Below are 18,174 nucleotides of genomic sequence, written 5' to 3'. Positions count from 1 at the left end.
AAATGCCATGAGGACGGTATCTGGATTCTTGATGATTGATAGATGGTGGCAAATCTAGGAGGTGATCAATGTAAATGTTTGATTAGAAATCTATTTCAACTAACCACTTGAAATGTTCCAGATAATAGCTTTAATTATCTTGAAAGGCTTTTTTGATTTAATTGTAATCTAATTTAATTGAAATTCAAAGTGCAATAACCTGAAACAAAGATTTATTTACTTTTTTAGTGAACAACATGGCAGCGACTGCCACACACAAACCACGGTAATAATAACAGCAACTACAACAACAATAATAATAATAATAATAATAATATATTTAATTGATTATTGATTATTAACTGATTACTAATCCGTTAAATATGATTATTATTATTGTTATAGTTTCAATAATAATATTGTTTATTAGTATTGTTATTATCATGATGATGATTATTATTATTATTATTATAGAGGATTCAATAATATTGTTGTTTATTATTATTGTTATTATTATGATTATTATTGTTATTGCTATTCTTCTTATTATTATAGAAATTAATATTTCTTATACATATATGTATATATACAGTATGAAACACAATGGCAACAGACCTTATTCAGCTAATCCTTGAGTAATAAGGCATATTGTACATTTATACAGTGTATACATGGTATAGAAAAATGTATTTCGAAACAGTATAGATATCTATGTGTAAAACCCCACTGATCTCAATTGTAAATTGCTTAATTTTAACGACAGAGCGCTGGATTCTGCATTTCTTTCTTGCTTAAATTTACCGCCGCGGAGAAAAAGGGTTTGAACCGATTTGCAGTTCTGTCGGGTTGATTGAGCAGCTCTTTCCTCGTCGACCTCTCTGTGCCGTAACCTGAGAGATGATTAAAACGTCTGCTGTATTAATTATGTCCTCCTTCCTGTTTCCCTTTTCTCTTTACCGGGTGTACAGAGTGGTAAATGATGTACTTGAGCCTCAGACTCGTTAGAAGAACAACAATCTGAGGCGGTCTGCTGGGCTGCTGGTTGGGCTCACCGAGGCCGGACGGCACGACAACCATGACAACATCGAGCTCAGGAATGGGTGAAGGAACAGCGACAGTCAGGGAGGCTGGGCCCAGATGATAATGAAGAGGTTAAAGTATTCCTTTATTCATTCTTTATATCCTTTTCCTACACTCAGGGTAACGGGGTGCTGGTTTCTATCAACTGCAGTTGGCTTTGTTTCCAGCCAATCACAGGGCCGCATATAGAGACGTACTACCATTCACTCTCTCATTCACACTTCTGAACAATTCAGGGTCTCCAGTGAACCTCCTGCATGTGGTTGGACTGGGGGAACCCCACACAGAACATGGCGACTCCACAGAATCCAACAAGGGACCGTGTTGTTAATTAATTCTTCTTTCCCTTTTGGCTTTTCCCTTCAGGGGTCTCCACAGCAAATCAACCCTCACCATCTAACTATATTCTCTGTATCCTCCTCTCTCACACCAACTAACTTCATATCCTCTCTTACTTCATCCATAACCTCCTGCCTGGCAGCTCCAATTCCAGCTACCGTCTACCGATATATTCACTATCCCTCCGCTGTACATGACCCAACCATCTCAGTCTGGCTTCTCTGACCTTCTCTCCAAAACATCTAACATGTTCTGTCTCTGTGATGGACTCATTCCTGATCCTATCCCTCCTGGTCACTCCAAAAGAGAACCTTAACTTCTTCATCTCTGCAACCTCCAGCTCTGCCTCCTGTCTTTCGGTCATTATCATTGTTTCTCGACGTCACAACATCACTGGTCTCACCACTGTCTTATACACCTTTCCTTTCTTCTATCTCATAGTATCACTGACACTTTTCTCCACCAATTCCAACCTGCTTTAACACGTTTTTTACCTCTTTTTCACGCTCTCTGTTTCTCTGGACTGTTGACCCTAAGTATTTGAAATCCTCCAGTTTCTTGATAGGGAGTGGAAATCCTCCGTGCCCTGTAGCCTCACCGTTCCACCCAGGTTCCTCTCATTCATACATATATTCTCTCTTGCTGCAATTAAACGTCATTCCTCTCCTTTCCAGAGCGTACCTCCACCTCTCTAGATTTTCCTCAACCTGTTCCCTGATCTCACTACAGATCACAATATCATCTGCAAACATCGTGGCCCCTGTCTAACCTCATCTGTCAGGCTGTCCATCACCACTGCAAACAAGATGGGGCTCAGAACTGATCCCTGATGAAGCCCCACCTCAGCCTTGAACTTGTCTGTTACACTGACACAACACCTCACCTCAATTCTGTCTCACAGCCAGCATACATGTCCTGCACCAGTCTAGCACACTTCTTCTTGTTAATTAATAATTATTAGGATTATTGCCGGTGGTTGGAACATTCTCGCCACCCTGAACCTAATCTGTCATCTCTGGCTGATGATCGCTTCATGTTTCACGGAACCCCAACCGCTGTGAGAAATGCGACACCAAGTCACGGCCATCAATGATCTATCAAATAGCTTCATAGAGCGAAAAGCTCCCCGTCGCTCATAATGCGACATCATTAGCACATGACCCGTGTGCTAACCGCAGCCTCCCTCCCTTTCAACGCATGACGCGGTCTAAACTGTATTTATAATCCCCACAGACTTAAATCAAGTCTGTTTTAGCTGCTGCAGAAAAGAAAAGTCATTTCTTTGTGGAAATCAATAAAGTGTGTCTCATTCAAAAATGGTGGAGCTGTTTGTTTTTTTTTTTTCTTTGCTGCGAGACCTTTGAGAGGCCAGATTTTAAATGATTTATTTTCTGCAGCCACCATAGGCTCCTTGTGCATTCTGCTGCTGCTAGCTGTCAAATACAGCTACTATACACACAACTCCTATATCACCTTTTAAAATGCCTGTAAATTATGATGTGCAATATGAACCACTTGCTCGATTCACGAGACTCCCCTCCAATGCCGCTGGATGCCACGGAATAATTTAAATGCTAATTGGAACTGCATGTAAAAGAACCTCCACTTCGGTGGGCTTTAAATGAATTATTTCCATTTTATACGTAAACTAAAGAATCCCGTTCCACCCTTTGTTCTCGAAATGTGTCAGATTCTCTTGTCAGACGCGTGTCGAGGATAATTCACGACACTGTCATGGAGGTGGGCAATCATCCCCGCCAGAGGAGACGCTCATCTGCCCCTCGCCTGGTCACGGCGAATCAGTGTAGAAATGATTGACAGGTGTAGTTTTCCTGTCAGAAAAAAAAAAAAATTTACATCGAGTCCCTGGGTTTGCATGCACAACATACTAAAGAGCTTGTGTTTTGCCTCTTTATTTTTTTTTTTTTAATATCAGCTTTATCTCTGCACTACAGACACAATGATGGCGGGGGGAAAAAAAGAATTAACATCACACATTTAAATGCAAAGAAAGTGTCCCAATCCTTCAAAAGCAATCACTGTTGCCTTCAGAGTTAATGACTTAGCACACAGTGCGGCCCATTCATGAAATGGCCCTTATTAAAGATTCCCACAGAATATTGGAGATTATTCATTAAGGGCCGCAAGAAGTTACAGTTCCTGAATAAATTAAGCCGTTTCGGTTGTTTTTTCTTCTCGGTTTGATGGAGCAGAACCGAAGGGAGCTCATGTAAGGAATGGCTGGTGATCCTGGGCCGGACACCCAGTTCTGGCCCTGTCGCTGCACCCACAGAGGAACCAACCACCGTCCTTGACCAGATGTTTGTGTTTATCAAACTCAGACTGGGTGATTTGAAGAGGCAGGAGTTCATTCATGTCTACTAAAGTAATCAATATGTCTCATGCATTTATATTATTTCAGATATATTTGGTGCAAAAGGCCAGCTGCTTATTGAGACTGCTTGGTTTCAGTCTCTCTCCTCAGCTTAGGTATTAAATATTGCTTTTTGGCGGACATTGAAATATCTTTGAATTCATGTAAGTGTGGCATTCATTCATTCATTAATCCGTTTGCTACACTGCTTATCCTGCATGTCATTGGCCGGGAAACAGGGTTCAACCTTGAAGGGTCGTAAGTTATCACACACTCATTCACAATTCCTAGATAGAATCCAACCAGTCACTCTCTCGATCACACAGCTGGACAATGTGGGGTCACAAGTGAAGCTCCGTGAGGAATCCAGAGGACCCTGAGGAACCTCACGCAGAGACGTGGGAGCCCAACCAGGGACCTTCTGGCTGAAAGCTTCCGAAGAAAATTATGAAGGTCTGCGGATATCAACCCGTGATTTGCAGGCAGATCCTGTATTTCCTCTCCTCTTTCTGAGAGAGCCCGTCCCGCTGTTCAATTTTCCTCATTCATTCATTCATTTCATATCAAAGCTCATCATCGACATAATTTTTTTATCACAATGTGAGTTAAACGCTTTCCACATTCAACCTCATGCATATAAATGTCCTCTATCTCCTGAAACATCTCCAGCTCTTTTGGAAGAAAGGGATACCCATCAGAGACATCTCTGAAAATGTCAGGCTTCAATTCACTGCATGGATATGCAATTCCATTCACTTATGAGTGGAAATTATATTAATACAATTTAAGTAGAAGGATATACACGACGGGCAGCGCAGCAATGCAGCGGTTAGCGCCTACGCCTCGCAGCCGGAAGGTCTCTGGTTGGATTCCCACAGAGACCCACCGCCTCTCTGCCTGGGGTTCCTCAGGGTTCTCCAGGTTCCTCCCACAGTCCAAACACATGCAGGATCTTCACTGGAGACCCTGAATTACGCAGAAGTGTGACGAACAAGCGAATGGTCTGTATAAAACCCTGAGACGAGTGCAAGTGGTAGTAGAGCTAATGAATGAATAATAATATGCATGCTTATTTCTTTTCCACAAGGTCAAGAAAAGCAGGCAAATACTTGATTTTCTTATGACAGAAACTAAATCCTGCCCCTGAGTGACCTCAGCTGAACTGCTGAAGGAGAAACTTCATGCTTTAAAACCAAATCCTTTATCCTCTCCTTCTCGCCGTCAGTTTTTCCCACATGAAAATCAACCGGCTCCATTAATAGTTTCGTTTCCTCTTCATCTGCACCGTCAACCCTCCCGCTAGCTGAGTCCTAGCGGGTTTTCTTCTCCACCCTGAAGCCCCTCGCTGGTTGGGTTTGGAGACCATAGGTCCGCGAGGCGATGCCGCTTCGCCACTGCAGGACACGGCACGCCGTTTTCAGACTCAGTGAAGGCGGGAAAGTTGTTGTGCCGCTTTTTCCTCCAGCCTCACTCCTTTATGCCTTGCGGTTTGGATATCTCACACACACAAACACCGTCCTCCCATTCACCCGGCCTCCGCCGCTTCTCCGGCAGCCCGACCCTGCGGCCAATTAAAACCACACGCACCTGTGAACCCTGTTTACGGAGTTGCACGGGAGGTGTTATGCGGAGCCCTCCGTCCTGCAAAACATCTCCATCACCATGGAGACCAGGCATGTTTTGCCTTCAAAGAGGTGTCTTTTAAACTTCAGGGAGGCGGAGGAAGCTCACAAAATGATTGGATTATTACAAGAGGCACAAAGAATGGATCTTGAAAGGTGAAATATACTAGCCGAGGATATTCTGAGCGCGCAGCCAGCAGTGAGACAAACGATCGCCCTCACAAAACACTACTCGGGCCTCACCCGCCACTGACACGCTTATTTGATACCGTCTTGCCGTTTCTGCAGCCTGAGAGATATCAGTTGTGCTTAATGATGCTATGAATCCGGCACGTGGAAAAAAAAAACAAAAAAAAAAGACAACACATCTCCTCTCCCGCCTGGCCAGAAGCACACATGCTTCCCGCGCACGTCGCTAATCCACACAGCCAAGTTTCCATGCTGTTGTTTGTCCGCTGGGCGCAGGCAACCCCTACGTCTCCATCTTTGTTGCCCCGTGCTGTGCCGGTGTCATTCCCAGGGAGAGGAGATGATTAAAATCCTTCTGTCACCGCCACAGCATGGCTCCGCACCGCGCCCGCGACTCCCTCCGCCTCCGGTGCAAAGCCAGACGCATTGTAGCCGTGCATTTATCTGGCTGTCTCCTCACCGCTGGCGGCGGACAGGTGGGCCGCGCTCCCCGCTAAAACCCGGATACTTGACATTTGTCTTGGGAAGAAGAAATAAAAGTTCAGACTTGTGGAGGAACCCTCCGGCTCTGCACGCAGCTGTGAGAGACACTGATGAAGGTGATGAACACTTAAACGTGAAGGCGGTGGCGGGGTATTTGCCGAAACCTCGGGCGGTCCATTTGGTAGGAATGGATCCCATAACGCAGAAACCGCCAGCGCAAAAGGGAGGTAAGAAAGTCGGAGTCAGGGAGCATATAACGCAACAACATCCAAGTGTGAGACTTTAATTATGGGCTTATACGGCCATCCAGACACCCTTGAGAAGATGCTGCAGCTCAGGGGCTGAGCCAGTGGTAGAAACAGTAGTGGCCCATCAGGGCCTGCAAGGCCTTCTTTGCTGGCCTTAAAAAAATCAGAATCACAGACTGCTTTTAATTGTATTTTGCCCATGAATGCTCATTGAAAAAATTCTAAATGGTCTGTCAGCTTCCCTCCATAGCCCTTTCCCTGGCTGTGCTGCTTCCAGACATGTATCTTCATATGAAAGCATTTAACCAATCACATTTCAGCCATTATATGTTGCCAGACTGGGCCAAAGTCAAAGAAATCTGCCTGGAGGCCTGCAGAATCAGATTCACAGGCGCTCTGGCAAAGAAACAAGTGTTGATGAAACTGTTGCTTCAACCAATCAGATTTTGAGTTACAACACCGAGGCCTTCTAGAAGGGTATGGTAACATCAGTGTCACATGGCCTTTTACTGGATTGTCAGAGAGTGTGCTAGCCAGAGCTAGCGGGCTGCATCTGTAGCGAGTTGCACGAACACAAATACAGTTGTGTTGATATAATAGCTAATTTGTCAACCCATGGTGGCCGAAGGAAGAGAAGAAAATGATGTGGTTGAAGGTTTTTAAGATGGAGTTTTCAAGAAAAGCGGCACATCGTTGAGAAAGGTCGGGCAATTCTGAAGCTAGCAGGACTATGAGCGGTATGGAGCACTACTGAAGTCAAATGTGAGAAATTCACGGCCCGCCACTGGGTGCAACGTGGGATGATATAGCTAGAATGTTGATATGCAGGCATCCTTGTGTCTGCGTGTGTGATTAGAATCAAAAGAAAATGATAAATATATAAATAATAGCACAGCCCCTCAGTATTACCTGCTTGAGCAGCAAGAGGCAGACAGATTTATGACCCGCCTTCAGCGGTAATGTTCTCGATTTAGAGCAGCCGCCACAACAGGAGTCATGTTCAGCGCTGCCGTGACAGCAACAACACACTTCCCTTTTTAAAGAAAAAGGGAGTCAGAAGGAAAACACACCGGGGAGCTACAAGACAATGTTAATCAACATCAAAAAATTCGACATCGGATGAGACAAGGCCGTCCATCCACTGAGAACACCGGGATTTGACTCGGCCTTTAGCTTCAGATGAGCTTCTCGCTTTAATTACGCTATCAGCCTTCACGATATGAAAAAAAAGAAAGCGTCCGTCCCGCTGTCGGATGTCGTACTTGTCTGAGAGGCGAGCCACCTCACGCATTAAATACGTAATCGATGCTAACATTCAGGCACCTGGCTTTTTCCACCATCTTGCAGCCATCAGCTTGCATGCATCTTTAGCAGCATTTAATGCGTGGGTGTGATTGTCTCTCAAAGACCCGCCATATAACCAAGGTGTTGGGAGCCGGAGGCGGCGGCTCGAACCTCCCCGACCCCACCGTCAATTAAAACACCGGCCTTAAGAGCATTATCATCTCTGCTTCACCTTCAGACTCGGCCACAAGCTTTCAATCAATAAAAGTTAGCGAATGGCGCCTCGACGGGAGTGCCTGCGGGCGCGGCGCCGTATGTACTCCGCTGACATTATGCAACCGCGCCACAGGGCGAGGGCACCTTGTGGATTCTATTTGGGATTAAAAATTACAGTAGAGAGTTTTGTTTGATGGAAAATAAGAATGACGCCGCACATCCTGACCGATCACCTTCTGCCACTTCATCGCCGGCGCATTTTTGCAACATGTGGCTTGGAGTGAATTTCAAGCGAGGGTGCTTTGTCAAAGTCATCCTCCGCTGTGGGCCAGCCGCGCGCCGCTAACGGGACTAATTAGTAACTTGTACGGACAGAAGGCCAACGCTCGTCCGATCCTACTACTTTCAAGTCGGGGAGAAAGCCCGCGCCTTATTCCTGCACTCTTTGGAAAATACAGAGTCTAAAAGTGTTCAAAACCAAGCTGCAGAAGAAGGGAGATCCAATATCTGGAATGAAATACAAATCGTTCATTAAACCATGTCAACCCAACCCAGGTGTGTAATGCTTAATGGTCTCTATAGAGCTTTCAAAGCGCTTTACTACGGATAACATTCACCCGTTCACACACACACACACACACACACACACACACACACTCATGCCGATGGAGTCAGAGCTGCCATGCAAGGCGCCAAGCATACTGTCAGGAGTATCTGGAGGAGTTTGATATCTTGCACAAGGGCACTTTGGCATGCAGACAGGGGAAGCCGGATGCAAAAAAATATTATAAATATAAGTAAATTTATTCTTTATGTACATTGCTAATGCTCTGGAGCTGATCCCAGCGGTCACTGGGCAAGAGGTGGGGCTCATCCTGGACGGGTCCATCAGAAGGCCACATATAGAGACATACAACCGTTCGACCTCTAATTCAACTGTCTGGACAATGTAGGGTCTCCACTGAACCTCCTGCATGTGTTTGGCCTGTGTGAGGAACCCGGAGAACCTGGAGGAACCCTGAGCAGACACGAGGAGAACACGGAGACTTCATGCAGAAAGGCTCCTTTCTAGCTTTGATACGCTAAACACCTGCGCCGCCACGCTGTCGATGTAAATAAGTCACACGAAAATGGATCTTGGAAAGTATTGCAATAAATCAAAGATGCTAAGTCAGATACATTTGCTTGAAAAGAAGAAAAACAGATATAATTTAATAGATGGGCAGCCATATATATATATATATATATATATATATATATTAAAAAAAAAAAAAAAAAAGTAACAAGGCAAGTGTATTTTATTAAATGAAAATCATTTCATTTGTAAAGATGTCTATTTTAAACCGGATCACATGTGGTTTTCTAATTAGTGTGTGCCGGGAAATAATCTTGGTTAACAGCAGACCATAAAACACGGCTTACAGACGGCGACGATTCCCCATTAAAGCTTTTACAATGTCTGCCTCAAAGGCTCCGCTTGGGTTTATCAAAAAGGTGTCATCCGCTCGGGCTGGAGCTGGCCGTCCAGCTGGACGGGTCCGAGGCGCGATATAAGAATAATGGGCGCTTCATGGGTGCGGCGCTGCCGGAGTCTCACTTAAGTCAGTGTCTGTTCTCGCTCTAATTGGTATTGGTGTCACAAACCCTCACTTGAGACTCGTCAGCGGGTTCAAATGTTATCACTTAGTTAAAGATCATTGACCAGCCAGAGGCAAGCGGATGCCATTCCGTGGTGTTTGTCCTACTTTTGGTGTCTTTTGCTGGAAAGTATACATAGTAGAAACAAGGATTTGCTCACTTATGCTGGCAAAAAGATCTCCAGATGAATATTGTTTGGGCAAATCAACAACTTAAAGCAAGGGACCTATACCTAATGAATATACCACAACAAAATGAGACATCTGGGACAGAATGTGTCACCTGAAATCCTTAGGGTCCAAAGGGAGTCAAACTTAACAACACAAGAGGCCGAATTTTCAAGCGCACTCCAAGTTACGGACCATTTAGCACCCTTAGTTCTGCGTTTGTTGTCCAAATGGCCGACAAAGATGGTATCCCTGCACCAACCCTGACGCATAACACCGAAGACAGCCATAATACATAATGGCTTCCTCATCCTTGGTTACATTGCCTTCCCTTCATGTCCATTTTTCTCTTTTTTGACTTGGTAGATCAATTATCGACATTTCCAACTCCTGAGATGCCATCGCTTCTCGACATGCAATGTGAGACGTTTAGATTCTGCTCAATGTTCGATTTGTAGTCGTGGCAACTTGTGCTTTCAGAAAACCATATTGAGCACATTAAGCTCTCATAAAATGGCATGGCGAGCCTTGAGTTTGACACGTGTACCTTAGACCTTCATCTTTTATCAGCGAAGGGTTTACAGGATACCGAAGTTAAGAAATAAACAAATACAGGGTACAAAGATATCCACTGAATGGAGAACGAAGTGTCACTATTACTGATATAGAATGGATGTGCAAAGACATGAAAACCCCATTTATCTTACTTCTTTTCCTGCATGTTCAAGGTTCTAGTCAGCAGAGTTAAAAAAGAGCCTGGTTGGCAGTCAAGGATGGTGACTGCAAAACAAGAAGCACAACCTGTTGTTTGCTTTTTGAAAGACATGAGCTATCCTGAGTGCCTCTGACATCTGAGGTAATGTGGGCAGATACGTCCCGCTGACAGATACATCTCTGGTAGAGGAAACCTACACAGTGGCGACAAATTCAAAGACGCCCGGCACAAAAGGAACGGGCCGCCGTAAGAAAGCGGAGTAGCTTGAGCATGTATTGGCGTGGATTTCCAGGAGTGATACTTGTGGGAGAGCATCATCCTGCCACGTTCTCCCATTCAGTGCTCTGGAGAGCATCCTCAAACCTGCCAAGGCAACATCTCCCATGAGTTGGGTCAAACTGGAACTGTTACACAAGAAGACATGTGAATTCGTTGCACATATGAAGGGACCAGCTGCCACAGCACCGCAGCCACTTCATCTCCTCGCCCCAGAGGTCAAACAGGGAAAACGGCATTGTTCTCTTGATAGAAACCATACTTGCACTGTTTTTTGATGATGAAGGTTGACGTACTTCACATTATCCTTTTTTCTTTGAATTTGAATTCATTTCTGCCCAAGAATACTTGATAGCTGTGCTATAAAAGCCACAATATTCCTAGTCGGCTGGCTTTCATTGTATTTTTAATCACTAACAGACATCCTCTTGCTATCTTCACCCAAGATTAAGGTAAGCTAGCTCTGTTAGCTGTTTTGCAGTGGAAAGTGTCACAGCCAAGTTCATCTCAGCTGCCAAACATCCTATCTTTCCCATCAACAATCTTGGGGCATTCAAATTCCCGACTACCAAGTACTCAGCGCCAAAATGGTGGTCTGGACATGCCCTTCATTTGTCTCAGGAGTCCCTATGCTGAAACATCCCGGCTACCTATTCCTCCCCTTTGACGCTTGACCTAGTTTACGCAAGAAGACCCCTGGACATCCTGACGTCTTGTGCCTTATTGTTCTTCTAGTCCCTGACCCCCCTGTGCCGCGTACCCGCTCAACCAGAAAATCCTTGAGGATCCCAGAAGATTCTGACTGCCTTCGCCTGTCCCTTCCCTGAACCCTCTTGTGCTACTCCCTTCTTCCTGTAATCCAGCTGCTCCGTGTCGCAGGTCCTGTGAGAAAAAAAAAGGACGCTGAGGCGTGCGAAGATCTACGGTACATCTGTTGGTTTCTTCCCCCAACCTTTCTCCAAACGCTAATCTCAATTTGGGGGTGAGAGTCGTCCACCACCCACTGTTAGATCACTGAGTTCCGGTTCAAAGAGACATCACTGTGGCGTTGCATGCTGATCAGGACAATGACAAACACAAAAACTACCGGTGCTACTGTTGTTTCTTTGAAAATAAATATAATAAGTCCAGTATCGAGTGGAAGAAACAGAATAATAAGGCGGTACTAAAGAAGCTGGAGGGTGATAAGGTCAGAGAAGCACAAAGTAGCGAGAGTTGAGAATTCTCGGTTTTAACTGAAAACACAGCCCATTATGTATTCCATTTTATTTCCTCCAGGCAGTTCTTGTTCTGGTCATAGGTAATTAAATGTAGACCTCGGTAATCTAGTCTTCACATCCCAATAATTTCCTCAGCTTCAGCCCGTAACTTACGACATTAAGAATATTTTACGGAGCAGTGTAGTTCCCTCCGCGGCAACGGTACGCCTGTAAAAGCCTTGTGTTTGTTACCCGTTCTATGCGCTGTCTTTTTACGGCGAGCCGCTAACGGGTCAGGCAAGACATCTTGCCTCTGCCAGTCATACCGTTCTGACGCCCATTCATGCCATTCAGCTTTGACACCAATACTGCCTCCCATAAACATGAGATCCAATCACCGCCTGCACAGACGGACGGAAGGAGAGCCGGGTTTAATCAGTCCTGGTCCTGCAGACGCGGGGGAGAAGAGAGCCAAGGCACTGGCTGGGGCCCAAGGGCTCGATCAGGATGCACATTAAGGTGCATGTCTGGTTGTGCCTCCCCTATTTGACAGGTTAATAAACTACCCATTGCCCTGCAGAAACAGTGCCAACAAAAGGATTAATCTCCTGTTCCCTAATATTGGTTTAAGCCGTGGTGGAAACAAAAGATTGCTGCTAAGATTATAATTGGAGCATCGTGTACGGCACACCGTCGTATCAAAACAAGGATGTCGACGGCGACGGTCTCCATGGGAAACCCTTCCCCGGTGTGCTTTGGATTGCAGCTCAATGTTTGGGCTTTATTCAAGCTACTTTCGGGCTTTGCTTGTTTTTGTCCGGAGGAAAAAAAAAATCAGCAGGTACCTGCTGAGGAGAGTGAAAACATCAGTGGCTAAACAGAAAACGTAGCTCGATTCACATTTGTCTGGTTACAACAACGTGACCGAAGACTAGATGACTCTTTCGGTTAACATATGAATAAGTGAATGCTTGACAAAACATGAAATGGATACCGTTGCGCTGCGATCGCAGACGTCGAAAGTGGAAAAACCACTGCCGCTGTTTGTCAACATAGTAACGTAAAAAAAAAAACATTAAAAAGTGATCTGTCAAAAGGTCATTCATTCATTCATTCATTCATTATCTACTGCCGTGCAAGACAAAATCGGAGGCTGGAGCCAATCCCAGCTCTGAATGCTAAGAAGTGATGCTCATCCTGGATCCATCACAGGGACACATTTAGAAACCAACAATCATTCACCCTCGCATTCACTGACATTTAAACAGAAAACATTCACCCTCTCACACGTCCGACAGAGACAAAACCATCCCATTACCAAGGCGTCTCATTCAGACATCCAAAATGTAAGCTTTTCATTCCCTTGTCTGGACAATTCAGGGTCTCCATGAGCCTCCTGCATGTGTCTGGACTGTGAGAGGAACCCAGAGAACCCTGAGGAACCCCACGGAGAACATGGAGGCTCCACACAGAGAGGCCTCCTGTGCCGGTCGGACCCGAAGACCTGCTGGGAGCTGGTGGCGCTTGTCACTGGGCCACTGTGGCGCCTTCTGGCAAAAGTTATTTCCCAAATTGTCCAATATGCACGGTGTTTCACAGTGAAAAATAGAGTTATTATATTTTGTGAGTTTGTTGTGCTCCTACCAGATGGTCAAGGCAAGTTTTAATATTTTATGGCTTACAAATCTATAAATAAATTAAACTGAATTATAAAAAAAACGGATGAAGCCAGGAGATGGATGAAATTCTGCTTTTATTTATTAAAAGTAAATGCTTTTGAAAGTGAAGGCGGAGTAACACGGGGGTTAATATTTCATGAAGTAAAAGGTAAAGTATAATAAAGCAGTACTAATCCGCTGATCTGTAACAAGGAATCAAGCAGTCTGCAAACACTCCGGGGCGCCGATGCACCCATTTACTTTCGCACCTGTTCAAACATAATCTTCATCCTCTCCGCGGCGTGCGCTCTCACGCCGTAGTCGGGGGCAACTCGTCTGAGAAAGCCTCGCTCCGCCGGCAGTCTTTATGTTGCTTTATTTTGTGTTTCAGACAAGCTGGTCGCCCGGTTTCTGTGGCAGAGGCGCTTTTGTTCACTGCCTACATTAAGGGTTTGTGTTCGGTGTGTGGCTGCGGTGATACCAGTGTTACTTTTAGATTGAGAATTGTGTAACAATGAGGTTGCAGAAGCTTTCTAGACATCCTGAAGGAGATGTTTAAGTCTGCGAACCCATGACTGCATCAGTTGATCAATATCCGGTAGGTTCCAAAGGTGACTGCAATGCACATTCTGGAATTCCACTTCTGTATTTATTCTTTCATTCAGTCATTCATTATCTGTACGGCTGCTGTCGATATTAACAAGTCACGTGAAAATGGATGGAGCAAAAATTGTAATAAATTAAAGGTACCAAAGCAGTTACATTGGCTTGAAAAGAAGAAAAACAAATATAATTTAATAGATGGGGGTGCGACCAGGGACCTTCTGGCTGGGAGGCAGAAGCTCTAAGCCCCGTTCCAACGTGCCGCCTTTTTCTTCTTCTACATTGCAAGTTAATATATATTACAACCTCAACAAGTTCATTACAGTCTGGTTTTAGGGGGTCACTGCTGGATTCTAATTCTAATGTGTGTGTGTGTGTGTGTGTGTAACTGAAGACGGTTACACTTGCTGCCAATTCAGAGTCGATGCAGAAAATCAATACACCTATTTTTCTTCTCTTTCAAGTATTAATCTTTTTGGAGATGGAAGATGTTTGACCCCTGAGTGTGTGAGGGTCGGTTCAGATGCCGACTCGGGCGTGTCGGCGACGGCGGAGAAGATGCCCGGGATTCTGCCGACCAGGGCGGGTGATGGAGGGAAGAATAGCGCCTCTCCGAGCCGGACGATTTGAGCTCCGGCCAGAAACGTCCGCGGGACGGTGCTTTCGCCTGCAGCTTCACTCAATTACTCCGTCATCTCCACTTGGACCACGGCCACGGAGTCTTGTAGAGCATTTTAATTAACCGTGTTTTGTTTTTTTTTTTTCTTCTCCCATCAGATGTGTGAAAAGTGGGATTGTGAGTGAACGTGCCGGGGGGACGGCGATCCAGGAGTGTAATTCCAAACAGAGAACTCATCATCGCTATTGATTTCCGATCACGCTGCGAGTTGTTGCCGCGCGCAGGACATTTTCTGCCTAATTGGGCCACTTTTCAATAAATAGGGTTGGAGCACTTCTGTTGGGAGAGTAGATTACACGAGGACTGCTTTTGTCAACATTTATCTCTTTTTGTTGTTTGTTTGTTTTTGTTTTTTTAACTTTTCCTTAAATATTTGTCACCTTTTAAAGATGAAATCGTTATTTATGTGGTGGGTTCGTCAGCAGCCCGCCATCGGGCACAGACAGAACCAGACTCCGTCAAACCTGGATTTAGATCCAAGGCAGGGGCCACGGCGAGGACCAGCACGTCAGCCTCCCAGCCAGAAGGTCCCTGGTTGGAGGGACGTTCTGTGAGGAGCCTTCATGTCCTCCACATGTCAGCATGGAGCTCCTCCAGGTTTCTCCCGCTGTCCAAACACATGCAGGAGCTTCAGTGGAGACCCTGATGTGTCCAGATGTGTGAATAAGGTGAACGGTTGCATTTGTTAATGTGATGCCTGAATCAACTACTGATCGAATGCTTGTTGGTCTCTTCTGGGGTCTTGTGATGGATCCAGAATGAGCGCTGCCTCTCACCGATCACAGCTGGGATTGGCTCCAGCCTCAATGTGATCTTACAACGGACACCTGAATGAATGAATGAATGAATGAATGAATGAATGAATTGCCTTTTGGTGGATCACATGATCTTTTCATATTTTTTTGTCTGTGATTATGTAATTAAGTTGTCAACACTGACTGAATGCCATCACCGATACCAAGTTGGGTCGATGGACACCCTTAATTGTCCAGACATGTAAATGAAAGGGTGAGTGGTTGGACGTTTCTATGTGTCCCCGTGATGAGGCAGTCCAGGATGAACCCTCCGGACACCCTTCATCGCCGAGTGCACGATAAGTGCTCGTGAAGAAATGAATGATTTGGGAGTTTTGAAATTGGTGTATTTTCAGCAAAGTGTGCAGGACTTAAGCAAACGCTGGATCGCAGGGAGGTAAGCGAAGTATAAAGACCCTCAGATGTTTCCATCCTCTGACATCACACCCATGAAGCCGAGCCTTTCTGGGCTAATCTTTGTTTTTGGTTTCAGTTTCTTGTTTATGTTGGACTGTTTGCGCGGGGGAACCTCAGACGTTACTGTTCGGTTTGTTTTCTCCTTTTCTAGCGAGCCTCTTATTTCTCTGTGTGTCTGGGTGGGAAAATAAATCTCTGCATTGCGGTGTCTGTCACAACTTCATGAATTAAAACTACATTCACAAAATCCCAGCATGTACACGAAAGTGTGTGTGTGTGGCTCTCAGAGCATAGGAAAAACCATAATATTATGAGGTGGCCCACGTTTTTCACTTTTCTCCAAGAGTGCCTTGCATGGAGAAGCCTTGGCAGGGCAGCGGCTAATGAGCCGGCTATCTAGATGTTGCAAGGACTGCAGCTGCACTTCTCAGGGATCAGAACTTCCTCACATCTCACCCCGCGGCGCTCCCTCCGGATGGATTCTGCTTTTTCAGTGTTGGGACGGAAAAGTGACTGTCGCGTTCCATCGCAAACATTTTAGCGACACTCGAAAATCAAGGTTTTTTTTTTTTTTTTCCGATACTTGGGTGTACGGGTTTGCAGAAAAAAAAAAAAAAGAAAAGAGGAGGGTTCTCCCCCACGTGCATCCCATTGGATCTTTTGAACGCTTTGCGATCACATTTGAAAGCGAGTCATTTTGAAGCGACGACCCATTTTGTGTTTTTTTTACTGCTTTGTAAAATACGAAAAAAAAAAACCATAAAATATCCGCCTTCCATCACCCCGGCGTTGCACCAACCTGTCTTGGGCTCCACTGAGAAGTAGGGCTGCCCGTGGATGATGCTGTAGACCACCCTGGCGCTGTTCCCGTACGTGGGGTCATCGGAATCTGTGGCTGCCACTTGCACCACCATGGTTCCTGCGGAAGGCAGACAGGCCGTCATTAGTTTCCACGGCAACGCGACCAAAGCTGAGCCGAGCGCAGCTAAATGAGGAAATAGTCGCCATATCAACAAAGTGTGTGACCGATCGCACTTGAAAGGAAGGGGGATGTGGAGAGAAAGACGGTGGTGAAAGCAGGACTCAAGAAATGAGGTCTCAAATAATTCTTCCTGTTTTCTACTGTTTTGAATGTTATTCTGATGTGTGAGCTGTGTGTCTTGTTTTAAAACACCTCAAAACCGAAAACACTTCCTTTCAATCACCCCCCTTTCAACTATATTGCAAATAATGACCGCGTTTCCATGTTTACATGCGGTGACTCGGACACTTTGGCTTCTCGGCTCAAACCCCGGCGTCGGACATAAATGAGCGGCGGCGCCCTGCTGCCACTACTCTTTTGGTTTTATAACAATATTATGCTTATATTCTTTTGTTTATTTTCCCCTTTTGCAGCTGCATCATGTGAGGATACTCAATTTTCATGTTGCACTAATTAGGGTTCCAGAACACAGATCTCTAAAGAAAATTAGCTCTGGAAGAAGTCCCTTTTTCTTACACGCACACACACACACACACACACACACACACACACAGAGAAAGAGAGAGAGGGGGGGAGCATTGTTATTTCCATTCAAAACATTCACATTTTTTCAATTATTTAAAGAAACAATGTCACGTCACATCCTGGTCATGGTGCACGACTGAAAGTATTTAGCTTTCTGTCTTTTCGGTTCTGCGCCGCGTTCAATGACATGGCCATGTAATGAGCTGTCATTTCATCCCTTCAAGCTGAAGTATGGGATGTCTTCCGGAGCTCCAGGGAAACCATCTAAATGCGTGTGTGAATATGTGTGTGAGGGTCTCTCTAACCAAGAGGTCGTGCAAACATGAGGCTAATAAAGTGGTGTGAACTGCTATGCCGAGGGTCAGACGCTCCCCACCATTGCTATGGCAACGACCCGGGCTGACGAGGTGATGGGAGGGTCGGGGTTCAGGGACACTTACAAGGAAACACTGTCCAATCACAACATCTGCAGATCCACCACTGTGGATCTGTCTGGAGAACACTGTCCTGGATGGATGGATGGATGGATGGATGGATGGATGGATGGATAGATAGACAGATAGGTGGATAGATGGATAGTTAGATAGATGGATAGATAGATAGATAGATAGATGGATGGATGGGTGGGTGGGTGGGTGGGTAGGTAGGTAGGTAGGTAGGTAGGTAGATAGGTAGATAGGTAGGTAGATAGATAGATAGATAGATAG

General features: G+C 45.3%; 1 protein-coding gene across 1 annotated transcript in view; it reads right to left on the bottom strand.

Annotated features, from left to right (window-relative positions):
- Positions 1 to 18,174, bottom strand: part of LOC147231794 (cadherin-7-like) — a 115,614-nt gene that overhangs the window by 42,418 nt on the left and 55,022 nt on the right. The window contains exon 4 of the mRNA XM_086150892.1: positions 16,760 to 16,879. Within this exon, the coding sequence (XP_086007018.1) occupies positions 16,760 to 16,879 (120 nt within the window). The remainder of the gene's footprint in view (positions 1 to 16,759; positions 16,880 to 18,174) is intronic.

The sequence above is a fragment of the Fistularia commersonii genome, chromosome 8 (assembly GCF_037954325.1).
Source record: "Fistularia commersonii isolate RoL2024-O1a breed Wild chromosome 8, RoL_Fcom_v1.0, whole genome shotgun sequence".
Classification (NCBI taxonomy): domain Eukaryota; kingdom Metazoa; phylum Chordata; class Actinopteri; order Syngnathiformes; family Fistulariidae; genus Fistularia; species Fistularia commersonii.
The sequence above is the reverse complement of the archived record's forward strand: the minus strand, read 5'-3'. Positions and strand labels throughout refer to the sequence as shown.